Source organism: Seriola dumerili, unplaced genomic scaffold (genome assembly GCF_002260705.1).
Source record: "Seriola dumerili isolate Sdu_G_001 unplaced genomic scaffold, Sdu_1.0 BDQW01000052.1, whole genome shotgun sequence".
Classification (NCBI taxonomy): domain Eukaryota; kingdom Metazoa; phylum Chordata; class Actinopteri; order Carangiformes; family Carangidae; genus Seriola; species Seriola dumerili.
Window position 1 is genome coordinate 13,011,684 of NW_019174307.1, and position 17,866 is coordinate 13,029,549.

At 38.7% G+C, this 17,866-nt stretch overlaps 1 protein-coding gene across 1 annotated transcript in view; it reads right to left on the minus strand.

Moving 5' to 3' along the window:
* The window catches only part of LOC111218635 (glypican-6-like), an 83,374-nt gene that overhangs the window by 1,155 nt on the left and 64,353 nt on the right, over positions 1 to 17,866 (minus strand). The window contains exons 8-9 of the mRNA XM_022741028.1: positions 1,623 to 1,759; positions 52 to 227 (exon numbers count right to left, since the gene is read on the minus strand). Of these exons, the coding sequence (XP_022596749.1) occupies positions 52 to 227; positions 1,623 to 1,759 (313 nt within the window). The remainder of the gene's footprint in view (positions 1 to 51; positions 228 to 1,622; positions 1,760 to 17,866) is intronic.

The window sequence follows — 17,866 nt, forward strand, 5'->3', positions numbered from 1 at the left end:
AAAAAACAACACTTGCATGTTGTCACGTATCTCTCCATGGCAATGGCTTACTTGAGTCTTGAAAGTAGATATCATTGCCGTTGTAGGCATTTTTCAGCTTGTTGGTCATCACCCTCAGAGCCATGATCTGCTGGCGGATGAAAGTGTCTGGGCGGGTGATGTCCACGCCCACCTCAGGGTTATTCACCTGGTTGGTCAGTCCATCCTTTTGGACTTCAGGGAAGTACCTTTTAGTTCAAAAATACAACAAATTAAATAAATAAATTGGCGTTATTAGTTTTGACAAGGTGCTTGTTAAAAGAAAAAGAAAGCCATTGTTCATTTGTCAGTATTCACAACACTGGACAACCCCATTATCTGAGCTGTCTGATGTGCAATGAATTCTCATTATCAAAGTTCAAAGTCCAAATTAAAGTCTTTATTTTCCCTTAACACTTATGGACACCAACAAACAATATGACATCATGGCCAGGGTAATATGTAAGAGTTCTTTCGGAATCAAGGTGGAAGTGCAGAAGTCAAACAAGCAGTCTGTGCCAATAAGCCATCCCCACACAACACTAAAATACTATCTGCTATTAAACAATTGAATGGCAGCGGGGACAAAGGAAAACTATCTATTCACATATCAGAATATATCAGAAAAAGAAAGACCACAGGGAGGTTAAGAGTGGACTTGAATACACAAACATTTTGCTGTGTTGAGATTTGGGTCTCATTCTCATGCAGCACTTTGAAAATTGCTCTTTGAGGACAAAGCAGTGTTGGTAAAATGAAAATTTGACCTAATCATGTTGGGTATAACATTCTGACATACAGTACATGTGAGCTATTTCTCCAGGGAAAACACGTCAGCTGCCTGCATTCTTGGCGATAAATAATCAGAGGGATATCACGTGAGGGCATTCTGCAAATCGTCGGACACAATAGCATTTGTTTCCCCTAAGCCCAGGCCACCCTCCATTGTATATACCTCGGAAATCTTAAAAGGGGCAACATTTGATTTCCGTGACTGATTTCTTTCTTTTTTGGTCACTGTCAGATACAACACCAATTCACAGAGTTAGAGTATTAGCTGTACAAGTTATTTAAGGAATGTAAAATATGACTGCTGAATGTCTTTTGATCACACATTTGACGTTATGCATGAAAGCAGCACACATCAGTTAAATGTAACCTCAGTGATGGCTGGAGGCAACTGGAATTCTTATGCAAACATTTGCGTTGAAAATGAAATCAGATTAATAGAGGAAACAGAAAGACTATGCTGGTAGCACATTTTAAAGAAGAATGAAAACACAATTCAATAAAATGAAACAGATAAAAATGGCAAATAGCATCAACGAATATTATACTATATCCATAGGAGTGCATCCATGGACCAAAATTATCAACTCTTGGGTATTCAAGAGACCACATCCGTTCTGTTTAGTTGTAGAGTCGGACCAAAAAGTATGTCAAGCTCTGAGTTTAAAATGAGTTTTAGACAGGGAAAGCACAAAATCTGCTCCTTAATTCTAGGATTAAACTGATTAACATTAGGCGACTTGAAAAGACGCTGGAATTATAAATAACCTTTTGTACTGGACTGCATTAAAGCCCCGGGCCCTGGCGCCCCTTACCTGCCCTTGGTGTGTCCATTCCAGCACTCCTCATCGCTGGCATTTCCAGCGGTCACTCTGTCCTCCACGCACATCGCCTCAGGCAGGTTGGACCAAAATTTCTTGGACAGCTTCAGTTTCTCTTTTATGTCCACCACCTTAGCAAAGACAGGGGTTGTTACACGGGTGGAAAAACAATAAACAAAAAACAAAACCCTTGTATAAACAAGTCAAGTCTGTGTTACAGTGTAGCAGTCGCAGCCTTAAAGTTAACAGCTGATGCAGTACATAGTGTACCGCTGCTGAAAAGAAAAAAAAAAAAAATCTGATCAAATATGAACTGGATGTAGATTTGCAACCAATGTGGAGTTTGTTTTATAAGACATTATTTCTCCCAAGCAAGAAAATAAATAAAAGATAGCACACATTATGACCAATGCCTTTTTATAAGCTGATAAGTTGCTGTAGCCCCCAAAGCCTTACAACAATATCAGTCATTACCATAATATCCTTGTTAAAGCATCAGAAAGAGAATACAGTGTATGAAAAATGGTATGGTTTAAATTTAGCATTTTGTCGAATTAACTGTGTCTTAACTGAGCTTTAGTCTTCTTTAACACCTGTTTGTCATGATGCAGCTCATTTGTAAATTCATTATAAAACTGCCCCACCCACATTTTTATCTTATCTTATCTTAAAGGGATTCCTGAGACATCTCAACCCCCGACTTCCGAAAAAATTATTTGGATTTAATTTCCCTTTCATGTCGACTATTGAAGGTTTGCATCATGAAAAGTGAGACCACGCAGGCTTGCAGCAATAATTTCAGCTTGAATGTCAGACTTAAATGATCCTTTGCATCCCGGCCATGTGACACAGTCAGATATCGTTTCCTGACTTGAGCCTGTTGAACTCCAATCTTTCATCAAACACACAGAATTTGACATATTTCACTGAAGCTGAGGGAAAGCCTGATAGCAGCAGGTTGGCCCATTATCTTTTTCCGTCTGACTTGCTGTTGGCTTACGTGAAATTGTAGTGAACCTGAGCAGAACATGAAAGGTGCTGTACTGACTGTGTGACGCTGCTGTAGGCCCCGACACTGCTTTTGATGTGTTAATCCTGTCACACTGATGCCAAAGCACTTCAGCAGCTCTGATACTGCCCAGAGGGTCAAGGCTGCACTCAATGCAAGAGATTGACTGGCAATGTTTGACTAAACCTCACACATTAAGTTTAGTGAGAGATTCACAGTTTTTCTCAGGATCTGCCAGCAAAACCGAGTCTGTGCAAATAGGTGAATTACACTGCTGACAAACTCACATTTTCATAAAGTTAATATTGAATTAGCACCATGTATCTTAAAATAGATAAACAATTTGCACATTATTTTAGCAAAAGTACCTAAGATGACTGATAATGTCTTTAATATTCCATATTCTACAGTTCTACTCCGCATTATATATCCGATATAAGTGTGAATGCATGTTGAGTGTTTTTTTTATATCAAAAACCAGAACAAACAAATAGTCTTGGCAGATGTCTAAAACTCCCTACTGAGACAGAATGCTAAAAGACATCCACTGGGAATAAAATAAAAGTATTCAATGAACCTAAAATACCTCAAATGTCTGATGCTTAAAGGACCAAAGTTTCAAAAGAAGAGGAAATGTTGAAAGGCCTTTTCACACAATAATAAATGTGCCTCTGGGAAAAAGTCTCACCTCATTGCGCATTGCCCATGAATAAATAATATGACTGCAACAAGCAACCCAGGCATGCAACCAGCCGCAATGCACACTAGATGGCACTATGTCTTTGAGAAATGGGGTGATGAAAGCAACTGGAAAGGAAATGAGGGTGGGAAATTCATTTCAAATGGATACCAACTATTTAATTTTGTTTTTTTCACCCCACACTTTCATGTTTATATGAATCTCCGTGTGGTCTCACAGGGAAAAAGTGCTTGCCACGGGAACAGGTGTAAGTGGGGAGGACATACAGGGAAATCATGTGACAGTATCACTCCTGTGATGATGATGATGATGGTATGTGAGGAAGCAGAGATTAGAGTGTGTGTGTGTGTGTGTGTTTGTGTGTTGAGAAGCTCCACATTATAAACAACTGCCTATTACAGGGTTGATATTCTCATTAAAAATCACCATGAGGATCACAGACAAAACAGCCTCCCCTTCACCTCACATCAGGATATTACATTGTATTTGTTTTCACTGGCATAATAACAGATGACACATATCATTATGTGTGATACTGATTCCTCATGACAGTAAAGGTGGCATTATTATGTGATACCTATGGTTCAGTAATAAGTGCCAACAAGGCTAATGATAGAAGCGTTTACTCACTGGATGTGCGAACCAGGATATTATCATTTTTGTTTCACAGGACTTCAATAACTTCAACAGCTTCAACAAAACATAAACCACTGCCAACATGCTGGGAAAAGACAATACATTTTGTTTTCTTTCACACACTCACACTTGGCACATGACTGTCCTTATCATTGCCCAATAAAAACCATTTATCTCCAGATTTGTTGATTTTTAATTGTTCAGATGCACTAAATGATGCAGTGGTCTTTTATGGGATGATAAAACTATATTTCTTCAACCAAATAAACCATTTATAAACTCATTAGACTATCTGGAAAATATTTATCGTCAGAAGGCTGAAAAACAATTCACTTTAAGTCTCCTATTTTAACTAGCACACAAACATTTAATGGATTAAAAAAAAAAAAAACCCAAATGTACTTAAACTTGCAACATTATAATGTATTATTTAACGTTCATAGTGTTATAGTTAAATACGGGGAACTTGGAGCTTTGCAGAAAAGGATTTAATTAGATGATTAGATAATTCTACTCTGAACCCAACTTGAAGTACCACACGTTAATGATTCTTTTATAAAGCCTGATTTCTTTTTTCTTTCTTTTCATCTAATTATATAGTAATTGTGTTGTAATTATATTAATATTGCAACTGTATTATATTGTAATTGTATTATCAGTTTTTCTTGTGACATCAAAGTTAAATGTTGTGTCACACACTGATTTCCCCTGAAAGAAAGAACAGAAGAATGTAATGTTTTCTGCTTTGCCAAGGTCTCAGTGATGAAGGCTCATTGGACACAGCTGTACATGGCCTTGCTCTCATTCTGTTTTATGCATCACATCATCTATATTCTATGTTTCTTCAAGGCATGCTGTATATAATGTTCCTTACACTTTTGTGAAAATGGTGCGCCTGGAGATGCTTAAGAAAGAACTACAACAGAATATTCTTTTTCACATTACGGACTGTGAAGGTCTTCCGTCGTCCAGTTTGTGGGACATTTTCTATCTATTTATATACATTATTAAACTGAAAACACATTCGCCTTTGATTTAGTCCTGCTAGATTGTAAAGTTGCAAAAAGGTTTCAGTGGTTCAGCAGCTGTACAACTTATATATTTGTCTCACATTACACAATATACTGAACACAGATGCCAATCTTTATAAATGGCTTACACGATTTTGTTTCATAAAGGCTCAACAGTTGGCAGAAACAGCTGGGCACAAGCAGGAGTAAACAGTGTGTGCGTTGGGTACATTTGGTGCTCTAATGAGCATTTACAGCAGCAGGACGGTGTATTAGGAATTTACTTAAAACAAACTACATTGGCCAGATTTATTGTAATGAAGAGCCAGTCACCCAATAGAACAGTGTGGCTCAATAATGTATGTGTGTGTGTGTGCGTGCGTGTGTGTTCTGCTTTTTAAACAACAGACCTCTGTTGTACAAAAGAATAAGCTATGTCAGGCTTTGGCTACATAAACACTTCTTGTTAGTTGTGTCAATTCATTGTTGGTTTTGGTCTTTTCATGGGATTTGATGACGGTAACAAAAATATCACCAGACTTGTGTTTTAAAGATGGTTGAGTTCAGCTTAAACAAGCAGATAGATTATTCATGACTAAGCATCATCAATTTGAACCTTGAGGAAGAGAAGCTGCAGTAAGGTTTAGTTTTGCCTGCTCCCTCCTTTCCTTCTCAGCGGTACTTTTTTCTCTTACGCCCTCTATCTCCCTGCTTCCTGTCAGGAACCATATATTACTTCATTGTGTTTCTCTCTCTCTCTCTCTCTCTCTCTCTCTCTCTCTCTCTGCCTCCTCCCTATGACTCTCGTCTCAACTCCATTTTGGTCTTCCCCTCTGTTACCTCTGTCCTACGTCCTAAGTGAAAGTGAAGGTTTCTTGGACTACAGTCCTATTCTATGGAGCTTTGTGAATAAAGCCTCTGGTCTTTCTCTTTTCACTGTGATAAACAGTGTGTCATCTCTGGAACTGCTCTTACACCATGTCTTAATTTTAAATATCTTGAGAGAGAAAATTTTAATGAAGTGTAAGGCGTTTATATATATAGCGGTTCCTGATGTTTATGCCACTTACTATATGCTGAATGTTTTATAATGTATTTAATTTGATATTTAATCAAATGTTCTTCCATTTCATGTCCCTTCCTTGTTTCCTCAGGAACAGGAAAACAGGAAGTTTACCAAACAGCACTAAACCACCATACAGGAGATTAATTCAGCAGTAAACAGCACTTTAAGTAGCCTGTAATATATTACAGCTCACATAGCTTAGCTTTTGCCATGATGAAAATGAAATCTAACCAAACATACTGGGTATACAGTGCACTGTTTACTCACTGTTTAAGGTAACTGCCTGGCTTGAATGAACAAACACGAAGAAATGTTTACAGAGAATAAATATTTCCAAAAACAGTAGTGTGAGTCCATGAGATAATGTCGTTAGCACGCTTCAAATCTGCGTGTTTGCAGACACTCAAAGTATTTCCTACAATATTTATCATCTGTCTTGTTTCTGTGTGCATGCATCTGAGGCAGGTCATGGGTTTTTCCTGCATGCACAGAGACAGGGTGGCAGCTGCGTGCCACCTTTCAGCTCAGCATACAAATGTGAGTGATCTGTACTTTGACCAGTGGTTTTCAGATGCCCTTGCCTATTCTCAGATCAAAAGCTGATGTGTCACTGGCTTTGAAGCTGTAGTCACAGTCCTGGCAACAGCACAATGTCAGGGGCCTGAGCTCTTATCTGGCTGCGGGATAATGCCCGGACGTGCTATCTGCCTTTCAATAAAATAAAAAGGAAAGGAGTATGCGGCTAGACTATCTCTTTAACTTTTACTCTCAAAAGCACACACAAATCATGCTCGCAGCACTGCCAGTGCTGAGCTACAGTGTTCAGTGTTTCCCCTGGCTGTTCTGTCAGCTGCTAAATCTCCCTTTCTCTCCCTCGCACGAGCAATAAAAACAGCTTATTGGGCATTCTCTCCCCGACAGTTAAAACACCTCTATCTTGTTAACTTAACAATTATCATTTTTCAAGCACCTATCAGGGGATGTAATCGCTGCTTGACACGGAGCATATCCCTCTGGTGCGAGTCTGAGCTAAATTAGTGCATGTTCAATCTAATCATAGACTCGGCAGCAGGTCTTGCCACGAAACCACAAGGAGCAGACAACTCCTCGATCAACTTATTTTCCCTGGCAACTGCTCCTCCTGTCTGCGTTAAAATAGTTTTTCATTTGATACGAATGCAGTATTCTTCCTGCATCTCAATTACAGAGGTCAGCGAGTCACTTCTGCTCATACCGAGACCTTGGCCATGCCTTAAGTCTCTTCCTGACCAGTGACCACTTTGGGGACAGACCGAATAGTTTCTCACAAGCAGGAAGGCCACAGTAAGGATAATTCTGCCTCTTCATCACATTCTTGTTGGAGTTATATTGTTGACTGAGCCAATCCTAAAATGCTAATACACCCTCCTGTCTAAGTCTGGGGGCACCATGCGGTAACGTAGCCAACAGATCAACTGCCACAGTGTCGAGTATCAGGGGGCTGAGGCCCTGTGGGTGTATATCCCCGGACATGGCTATTTAATCTCTGACACGTCATAAAGCCCTCCTCATTGGTTCAGGTCTATCCATAAACAGCAGATTCTCTCAACCAAGACCTGCCATCTGGCTCTAAAGCACTTTTAGCATATTAAAAAAATCAGTAGTGTAGAAATAATATTGGCTAGCCCAAAGCATACCAAGTGAATGTCCTCTGATAATGTTTTGAGTGGCAGTTGCCTCCACTTTGTCTCCTTTGCCCTTGTCTGGAAACTGGGCAAAAGGTGAATGGCCATGTTGCATAGAGCAGGTAACTACCAGAGCGCATATAGACGTGGGCCGTCTTCATCCAATCAATATCCATCAACAGAGGGCAAAAGCAAATATGTTTCCCCTCTGTGACTTCACAATAAATGAGACTCGAAAGACATCGCTCAGCTGTTTGTCTTGCAGTACTCACACACATGGGAACGGCAAAGCAAATCGTGAGAAAACAAAAATGGTTAGAAAACAGCACGCAAACCACTTGCAAACTAAACGAGGTTTGATATGACAGTGCAGCGCTGGTTTCTGTCCTCCACCGCCGGGCTACATGCCATGTGTTCATGATAAACCCTTTTTTCAGCGGTATCCTGGACGTTGCACTTTTCCCTCAACTCTCAGCCGAAGCCACCCTCCTTATTTTCCTTAATTACAACTGATTATGTCCTCGCAATAAATCTGCCACAGCAAAATATTACAGCATAATTTTACACTGACATCTCGACAAAGCCTCAGCCGGGGCAGTGCGTATATCTTTCTTACATCTCGCGGTGACAGCACCGTCAGTGACAACATTGTGAGATTGTTATTATGCCCGTGTCTGGGAATAGATACTTGACATAAAGTGAAATTCCATTGCTATTCAAAACTGGCTATTATTTTGCATTTGTTTTGATTTTAAAGCCTGGGTTTCACGCAGTAGCAGAAATGCTGTGAGATCCATCTTAATGGTGTAACTGACAGAAACTGAGGAGAAGACACTATTGAAGCAATAAACAAAAGTAATGCATATTTATCACTTATCAGTGTTGCACATACTTTAAGATTTAAAACTGCTTCCTTAAAGAAATACAGCACAGTGTATGAATGTAATTGCACAATACATTATATCTGATTTGCTGCCATACTGTCTGTGTTGTCAAATTTAGCTTTGATACCACACTTCAGTGAGAGAAAGTTGAATACTGAGTTAAATCGCTCAGTTCTGTCTGTGGCACCCTGGAGGCATAACTTTATTTTCAACTTATAGTCTTCATAACTGTTGTAGGAGAAATAATTCATCATGCCTTTAATTTAATGTGACGGCGAATCTCTATGTACCTTGAAAAAAAAAAACACAAAAAAAGGAAAAACGATTTCCAAAAATAGCAGACTGTTAGAGGAAACACAAGCCAACAACTTTGGTGTCTTTATGCTAACTTGATCAGGTTTGATCACTTCACAAAGTTACATGTATATATATATATATATATATATATATATATATATATATATACACATACATACATATTGGGACATTTATGATGCTTCATTCCTCACAAGTCAATACAGAGATGTGTCGGAGCCGCACCTAGCCTCTAAGAAATAGGATTCTTGTCCATATTTGACACAATATGATCAAGTCTTTTCTCTTACAAGTGACAAATTGCCGCATGTTGTTGTAGCTCACGTTGTATTTACGTACAGTACTGTGGGTCATATTAAATGGCCCGTTTTACATAATATTGCCTCAAACCATTTACTCAGTCCCATGGTAACTACATAGTTAGGCAATATGGTTTATCATGGTGAGCAAAATTTATCACATGATGACCCCATGGTGGGGAAAACTGACAGAATATTGATGAAACAGTGGTGAGTTTGCGCTTGTGATTCGCCCTAGGCTACGACAGGAGAAGTTTGAAAAAGGGAGATGATTAAAGGGAAGCTATGCTCTGTGGAGAACAGAGCAATCATCGGCAGGCCTGGTCTTTCCCTGCTGCCCTTGTTCCCCCGAGAGGCAAGCAGCCTAGAGTGTAATGGGGCCAATGTGCCTCATTAATGCATTGACAGATATGAAAAGTAGCAGAGCCTTTATGGCACCAGCATTAGTTGCTGCGAAAGAAGGGACGATGTATGGACTGACTCTAGTATTAGCACTGTGGCTGCTTGGTTGACTTCGCCTCTGAGAAATAAAAATAATAAAACAAAATTCACAAGTTGGGGTGATTATTGTCATGATTGTCATAATTGTATGCAAAAGACATAAAAAACTATTTCATCTCAGCTATTAACAATCTTTTTTTTCATCATAGCATGTGCAAATTCTCTCCTCACCTCCCCCTCATTGTTTGCCTTCATTTAATTAGCAATGTTTTAAGATTTCTTCACATTTATTTACAACTACAAAGACACCCAGAAGAGCTACAACAGCTACTGTATTCAGTTATCTGCAACTCCAGAAACCACATTTACACTTGTCATTTTAACTTTTTGTTCACATATGGTATATGCCTGCATTCATGCATTTCCTGTTGTATATGTAAATTAAGAGTCAGCGAGAGAGAGTGGGTTTACCTGGGGCTTTTCGCCAGGCTTGTTTGAGATTGCAGGAAGAGGCTGAGTGAGATAACCTTTTAACATGTTCGGCCTGAGATCCGAACACAATGCAAGCCTGATCTATAACAAATGTAAAGCATTCTGCTTGCATTTATAACTTGTAAATGCTTATATAGATTATATTTACAGATCACATTTTAATACTGGGTGAAAATGGGTCATTAGATAATTAATTAGATAAGAAGCAGCTTAAATATTACAAAGATTCAACAGACTTGAGTTGATACAAAACTGGCTCGATTAAAACACTGTTCTGACACTGTCTGAGTGTCTTCAAACTTTAAGCTCCACAACTCGGAAAGTTATTAGAAAATATTACTTTGAACCAAAAAAGAAATTACAAGTCACCCTGAGTCCTATAATAGAACAACTTTAATAATGCATTGCTGACACCTCTCATTCTCTGCAAAAACATTCATCAGGGTGTTAAAATAAATTAACACTTAAGCAGCACATGTCAATGAATTTTGGTGCAAATAGAAAACAAGAGATTGGCGCAACTATAAAAACCTCACTGGAAGAAATTAGAGGGTTTTTAGAACCCGCTGTACCTAATATTAATTACTCACAATGATTTTGTAAATCCTTTAGAATTTTCTACACCACCTAAGACATCATCAGATTTTCACACAAGTTCTAAAAGTAGATAAAGACCTGTTGCTAGAAGAAAATCATCCAATATTACATATCTGTGAGTAGCAAACGTATGTGAACCTCTAAGATGAGCAGTTACTTTGGAGGTTTTTATTATTATTGATATTAGGTTTTCAATCAGTGGGATGACAGTGAGGTGTGAGTGGGCACCCTGTTTTATTCAAAGAACAGGGATCTATCAAAGTCTGATCTTCACAACACACGTTTGTCGAGGTGCATCATGGCATGAACAAAGGAGATTTCTGAGGACCTGAGAAAAAGACTGGAAAAAACTCATCGACTGGAAAACGTTACAAAACCATTTTTAAAGAGTTTGGACTCCACCAATCCACAGTCAGACACACTGTTTACAAGTGGAGGAAATTGAAGACCATTGATACCATCCCCAGGAGTGGTTGACCAACAAAGATCACTCCAAGAACGAGGCGTGTAATAGTGCACAAGGTCACAGAGGGACCCTGGGCAACTTCTAAGCAAGTAAAGGCCTCTCTCACACTGGCTGATGCTAATGTTCATGATTCCACCTTCAGGAGAACACTGAACAACAATGGTGAGAATGTCAGGGTCGCAAGGAGAAAGCCACTGCTCTCCAAAAAGAACATTGCTGCCGGTCTGCAGTTTGCTCAAGACCACGAGGACAAGCCAGAAGGCCACTGGAAACATGTTCTGTGGACGGATGAGACCAAGATAGAACTTTTCGGTTTAAATGAGAAGCGTTATGTTTAGAAGAAGGAAAACACTGCATTCCAGCACAAGAGGTTTATCCAATCTGTGAAACATTGGTGCTATTATCATGGCTTGGGCTTGTTTTGCTGCATCTGGGCTAGGGAATAACGGATCCTAAAGGAAAATGTCAGGACATCTGTCTGTGAACTGAATCTCAATTGAAGGCGGGTCACGCAGCAAGTCAAGCACCCGAAGCACACAAGCTGTTCTACCAAAGAATGGTTAAAGAAGAATACAGTTAATGTTTTGGGATGGCCAAGTCAAAGTCCTGTCCTTAATCTAATCAAAATGTTTTGGAAAGGACCTGGAACGAGCAGTTCGCGTGAGGAAACATACCGACATCCCAGAATTGAAGCTGTTCCTCCAAGCGGACATGTGTGCTGCACAAGGATGTCATACCAGATAATTAAAAACACATACTTTTTCCACTCACAGATTTGCAATATTGTGTCTTTTTCCTCAATAATTAAATGACCATGTATAATAATATTTATCTCACTTGTTTAAGCAGGTTTCTCTTTATCTTCTTTTAGGACTTGTGTGAAAGACTGATAATGTTCTAGGTCGTGTTAATGCAGAAATACAGAACATTCGAAAAGGTTCACATAACTTTAAAGCACCATTGTATCCGATCCATAACAGTGTCAATTAAAAAAAAGAAGGTATTATAAATATTAGATATTATAAAACAAGAGCTTTGCATGCTTATATTCAATTAAAAGAAGAGCATGTATCCCAATAAAGAAGGATGCCTTCAAATAGGCAGCCTAAACAGCTTAATAAAATAGGCTGTAAAAATTCATCTTTGCTAATCTTTTTGCATCATTCATCATCATATTTTTCCATTCCAGCTTAAAACCACAGCATCCAACAAACAGTGGGATCATAGATGACCATATCTAATTGATTATAGTTGACACCTTGTACTGTATTTGAATGGCATTCACATCATATTAAATACTCTGTTTTTGATTCCTAACAGGATTCTTGAGAGATATGTTAATTGCAGCTACAGCCTTTTCATTCTTAATGCATGACCTGAGGTGATATGACTTTATGAACTAGTAACTAAGCAAAACCAAGCAACCCACAGAAACCCAGGGCACATATTTATCAAACTGCAGAAAAGCAAAAGAGGCAAGTACACAGATGCTCAGAGCAGATTACCCAACCTTTGAATTGAGATTTTTTTTTTGCCACACATAATGTTCCCGTACAATATACTGTTCTTTAGCTGGGGTCAGGATGACCTGAGTAATACATACAGTATAAACCAGAATAGGGTTATTTTATCTTGCAGGCTGCAATTGCTGCTTTCTTGTACACTGGTTTCTGAAAAATCTGTTTTTTCAGATGTTTTTTTTAGCATTTGGAAATGACAAGAACAAAGCTGGTGGTAATTTGTCAATACATGCATCTTTTTCTCTGCACTTGTCAATGTCTTTTTGTTATCACCTTATCATATGTTTTCTCTGATGTAGGTACCTCTGTAGAATTTTATATATTGGTTTTGTGTCCATTTTTGCCAGTTTTGTATAATTTCATCTCTATTAATTTAATTCCATCCACTACTGCTGGTATCACAGAATATTCACAAATAAAACTCACTTAACCATACAGGCTTTTGCAGAGTAACAGAACACTGACTAAATGTAAGATTTTTTTTTTTTTTACAAAATAAAGAACAGTTGTGTGTTAAATCCTTGTGTATGACTGGCAATTCCTCTTTCAGTTCACATGTGATTGGTTGAGAGCTGCTCTCAAAGAATACTCTTTGAGGTAAGTAAGACTGACTTGGTTTATAATTGTGTCTTATGCTTCACTTTTGGTGTAGAACTAAGAGATTTCTTAAATGAACTTCTTTTGATAACTATGGCCCAGAACTCACTTTGTGGTACAGACTCAACTTGTTCTTTTTGAAGTTTATTTTGAACCATCTTGGACTCAACTTTGGAAAAAGTTGAAATATGTCAAAAGTGAGTATCAGGAATGGTTTTGGAAGTGTTACCCTTTGTTTTACACACATGTGTATGCATTGAAATTGTTCTGGAAGTGTCTCAGAGAATAAATCAATCTGGTGAATTTTCAATACTGGGGAACTTTTATTACTTGTACTTCTCTTTCTTATATATTAAAGTGGCAATCCTGAAGATTTTTATTTAAATAAATGTCTGTTAAGTCACTATCGCTGAATGAGGTAACACTGGTGATTGAGCCTCTGGCCCACTGATGAAAGTATTGCAATATTTATACTGTATATTTTCAGTATTATGAACTGGGTGTTTGTGGTGTATTAAGTTGCTGCTGACGCAAACCGAACATTTCCTGCTGATGGAGTTTTGCATTAAAATAATTTGACTGGCGAAACGCGAGTTGACTTTTATTAGGAAGTCACAGGAAATGCAAGTGTTTGTGAGTGAACTTAGCACTTACCGCTATTGTTCATACAAAACATGAGATTTTTTGACTGTGGATCAGTGTGAAATATTGCAGGGAGTTATGAAACAAGAAGGAGCAGCCACAGTGAGCTATTAGATGGAGCTGCAGGCGACAGGCTGCACACCTCCAACTTCTCAGGCAGGTAAGCAACTTCTTTCACTGTGCCCTGCTGTTTGCAGACTTATGCCATGTGCAGTATAAAATCAGATCACGGCTGCTCACAGAATGATTGAAAAAGGCCAATTATTGCCGCTTTTGTGAGCTGTAATATTAAACCGCATTTGCTGTTACCAACAGTAACAACAGGTGACGTCAAACAAGGACTGAAATATTCAAGATAGCCACTTTAAGCCTGTGAGCTGTTTCCAACCCAGTTAGCAGTAAGGCCCAGTTTTCCTAATCTGCCTATCTCCTTGATGACATTAGCAGCGTTGCCTTGTGAATGACAACAGTGGAGGAAGATAAGTATTCTATGGTTGTTGCACTTTTTGACTTGATGTCTTTATCTCACTACAGGACCAAGGTCATGGAGCTTTGGTGTACTGTATAGCAGTAACCCCAATTCTCTGATAGCCTGATTGAGATGTGTCTCTATGGGATATGCCTCTGTGCATGAGACGCATTATTTAATTATGCCTTACCTCCTGACGCAAAGTAATGGATGTGTGATGAAGAGGGGCTCTGCCTCCCATTCATTTACATACACAGTTCCTTCCTCTCTTGAAAAAGATGAGACTTTTCATCCCCTCCAATCAGAGAACCACACTGACAGCCGAAAGTGTGTCTGCTCTTTGTTATTATATGTATTACATTTATGAACAGATCCTGAAGTGCTCATCCTGGAATTCATCTGCTCTGGTTGATGTGATGATTGGTGGTTACTGAGGTTAATGGTCACCGTAATTGTGTTTCAAAGGTCCCATATTAAATAAAGTGAGATTTCCGTGTCTTTTTTGATTATAAAGCAGGTCTATGTTCCATATTAATACTGTGCAAGTATCAAAGCACTCAGTGCACAGAGACTGTATTCAGAAACTGAGCATTAAAATGAGCTGTCAGGACATCTGTAACTTTGTGATGTCACGACTATACAGTCACTGCCCTCAGCTATGCCGCCAGCCCAGCCCACCTGGACCGCCCATACAACCTTGCAGGATATGGTTTCTCTGAGCGTTTACCTAAAATCTTACTCGATATATTTTTATTCAATCACTCAGAAAACAGTCGGCAAATCAGAAGAGAGGTTGAGAGCCTCTACTTAGTACTTAAAACCACAAATATATCTTCTTATGGATATCAAAACTTGAAATAAAACACCAGAAAAAGTGTAAAATATGGGACCTTTAATATAATAAAGATCTCAGGGGTCCATTCAAAAAAGTGTGCACAGCAGTGACTGTACAGCACCCCATGGTTACACACCCACACAAACATGCCTTCTTTAGATTCAATAACGTTGAATGATCTTTTCAAGGAATGCATGGGTCCACACTCACACACGTAGCACTGGAAGGGCCTTGACGCTTGCTCAAGGAGACATCCACAGTGTCCCTGATTGACTTCAACAATTCCTCCTCCAACCTAAACGACCACATAAAGGTTGCTTGTCCGTCAGATACGACCCATAGGAGCATTCCAGCAGCAGGTGTACCAGACTTTGGTTGCTATGGTTACTGTGATATGATCTCTGGGACAGTGCAACGGCAGATGTACCCAAGCTGTTCCCAACCTTCGGCATCATGTTAACAATAACTAACACGTTGGGATGGTCATGGATAAAAGACACAGGGACAGCAGTCTCCTCTCTGAAAGTCCTGTGTTTTATCAACCCATCCATTCACTCCAACCTGCTCCTTACACAGATTTTGTCTCTTTCTCACCTAACTTGCTCCTTTACTTCAGCCGCTAGAGGTCACCTGACAATAAAAAGTAAGTATGGGTTGTAATAAGACGCATGTACAGATGACCTATGTTGTCATTCTTTAAAGAAGGACAGTCTCCTCAGTTAACGTAGTTAACAGAGGCATGTCACCTCTCTGAGTTCTGCCTCCCCCATCCACTGTCAGCTACACTGTCCATCTGGGAATCTAACCAATGACTGAGAGTGCACAGAGTGTTTTATTTTGAAATAACGTGCAACGGAACTGTTTTTGAAAAAGAAGACCATGTGTCTCAGCATCTCTACTACTGCCACGACAAGCCAACCCTATAGGCACTGAAATCGAGCACTTCTCCACATCTGAATTTTAAATGCAGACATGCACATGACACTGTGCATGCTTTCATCACTCTCTCTACATTCCCGTGCTCTGCTTTGCATACAGATCATTACAGAACATGAGCACACAGACGTGTCTGTGTGTCGTAGTCAGACTAACTATGCCTTCAAGAAAAAGAATAAAACATATCCTTTTTTTACATTATAAGTGTTACGATTTACAACTTTATGCATGTCTGGTGTGATACGCTTTGAAAAAGATTATTTGATTTAAATAATAATTTATACATTAATTGTACTGATGTTGCATAAATTGTCATTAACAAACCAAACAGTACTCTAGATTTAGATCATTTATTAACAGCATAAATAATGGAGGATCTTCCTCTGACTGGGGACTTTAAGGTCTACTACTTTTTACTGCTGTCTCTTATACTGCTGTTATAATTAGCTTTCAGAGAATATAATCAGTCAATAACAGTGATGTTTACTTTTGCAAATTTTAGTTTAGTTTGTTATTAGATGAAACAGAGTAGAATGCTTTAGACTGCTGCTAAAGTAGAAATGGGAAAACGTATTGAAGTTTAATATGTCGCAATACAAAAATATCATGAAATGCTACTTTTTATTTTTGCCATTATGATAAGAGCTCATCAGTCAATAGGCTTCCATAGACAACCTTACGTGTTTTCCCCTCCTTTTCCATACTTTGTACCTAAGTTGCCTTTATTGTGCAAAACAGTCTACTGGGACCTACGCCTCGTACAAATGGCAGCAGTGGGAGATGACACGAGTAATAACACAGCTCCACCTGCATTGAAATCATGGGCGTGGCAGTATTTCGCCTTTCTTGTATGATGTGGAGAAAATAATGAAACAGTTGCTGACAAGACAAAAACTATCTAACTAACTGTAAAATGTGCCAGAAGATAATAAACATCTAACACAGCCAACGTGGGTGCTCATTCCCCCTGCTAACATAAAGACATGACAAAGGAAAAGTTTGATCAGTTTGCGTATACAGTAGTAAATGGCTGAGTTTAGATGAGTTGTTTCTCCTCTAAGATTTCTATTTCAATTAGAGAGCATATTTATTCAACGTTCTATTTCATTTTTTTTTTATAAAATAGAAGATGTCATATTATTGAGAGATATTATTTGCACTTTGCTGCATGTTTTTTTTTTTTCTTACATATTAAATCAAACATGTACTCAAGTATTCTGTAGTCATACATTGTTGTCACATTTCCCTGAAGAAATACTGGGAGCTTGCAGTTTCAGTGTGCAGTTACTGTTTAATAATTCAATTTAAAAAGATATTTACTGATGTTTTTCTTCCATAGTAGAACTTCCATAGCACTGATTGAGTTTAACTGAGAGTGGACGTCACGTAAAAACTATTTCACTGTTAAACTGAGAATCGCAGAACATTAATTTCTACATTTTTGTGCCACATGCAAAAAAATGCTCTAAATGCTAGAAATTCTGGGTTCCCACAGTTATTTTCCCAGGATATTAGCGAGAAATCCCAGGATCTCAATTACTGGTATTCCTGGTAACCCTATTCCATTCCAGCTCTACCCAAGCTCTATTTCCCAAACAGGTAGCAAGCAGTAAACCGAACACCAAGTAAATAATGCTTCTGCATGTTGGATCTTTTGAGA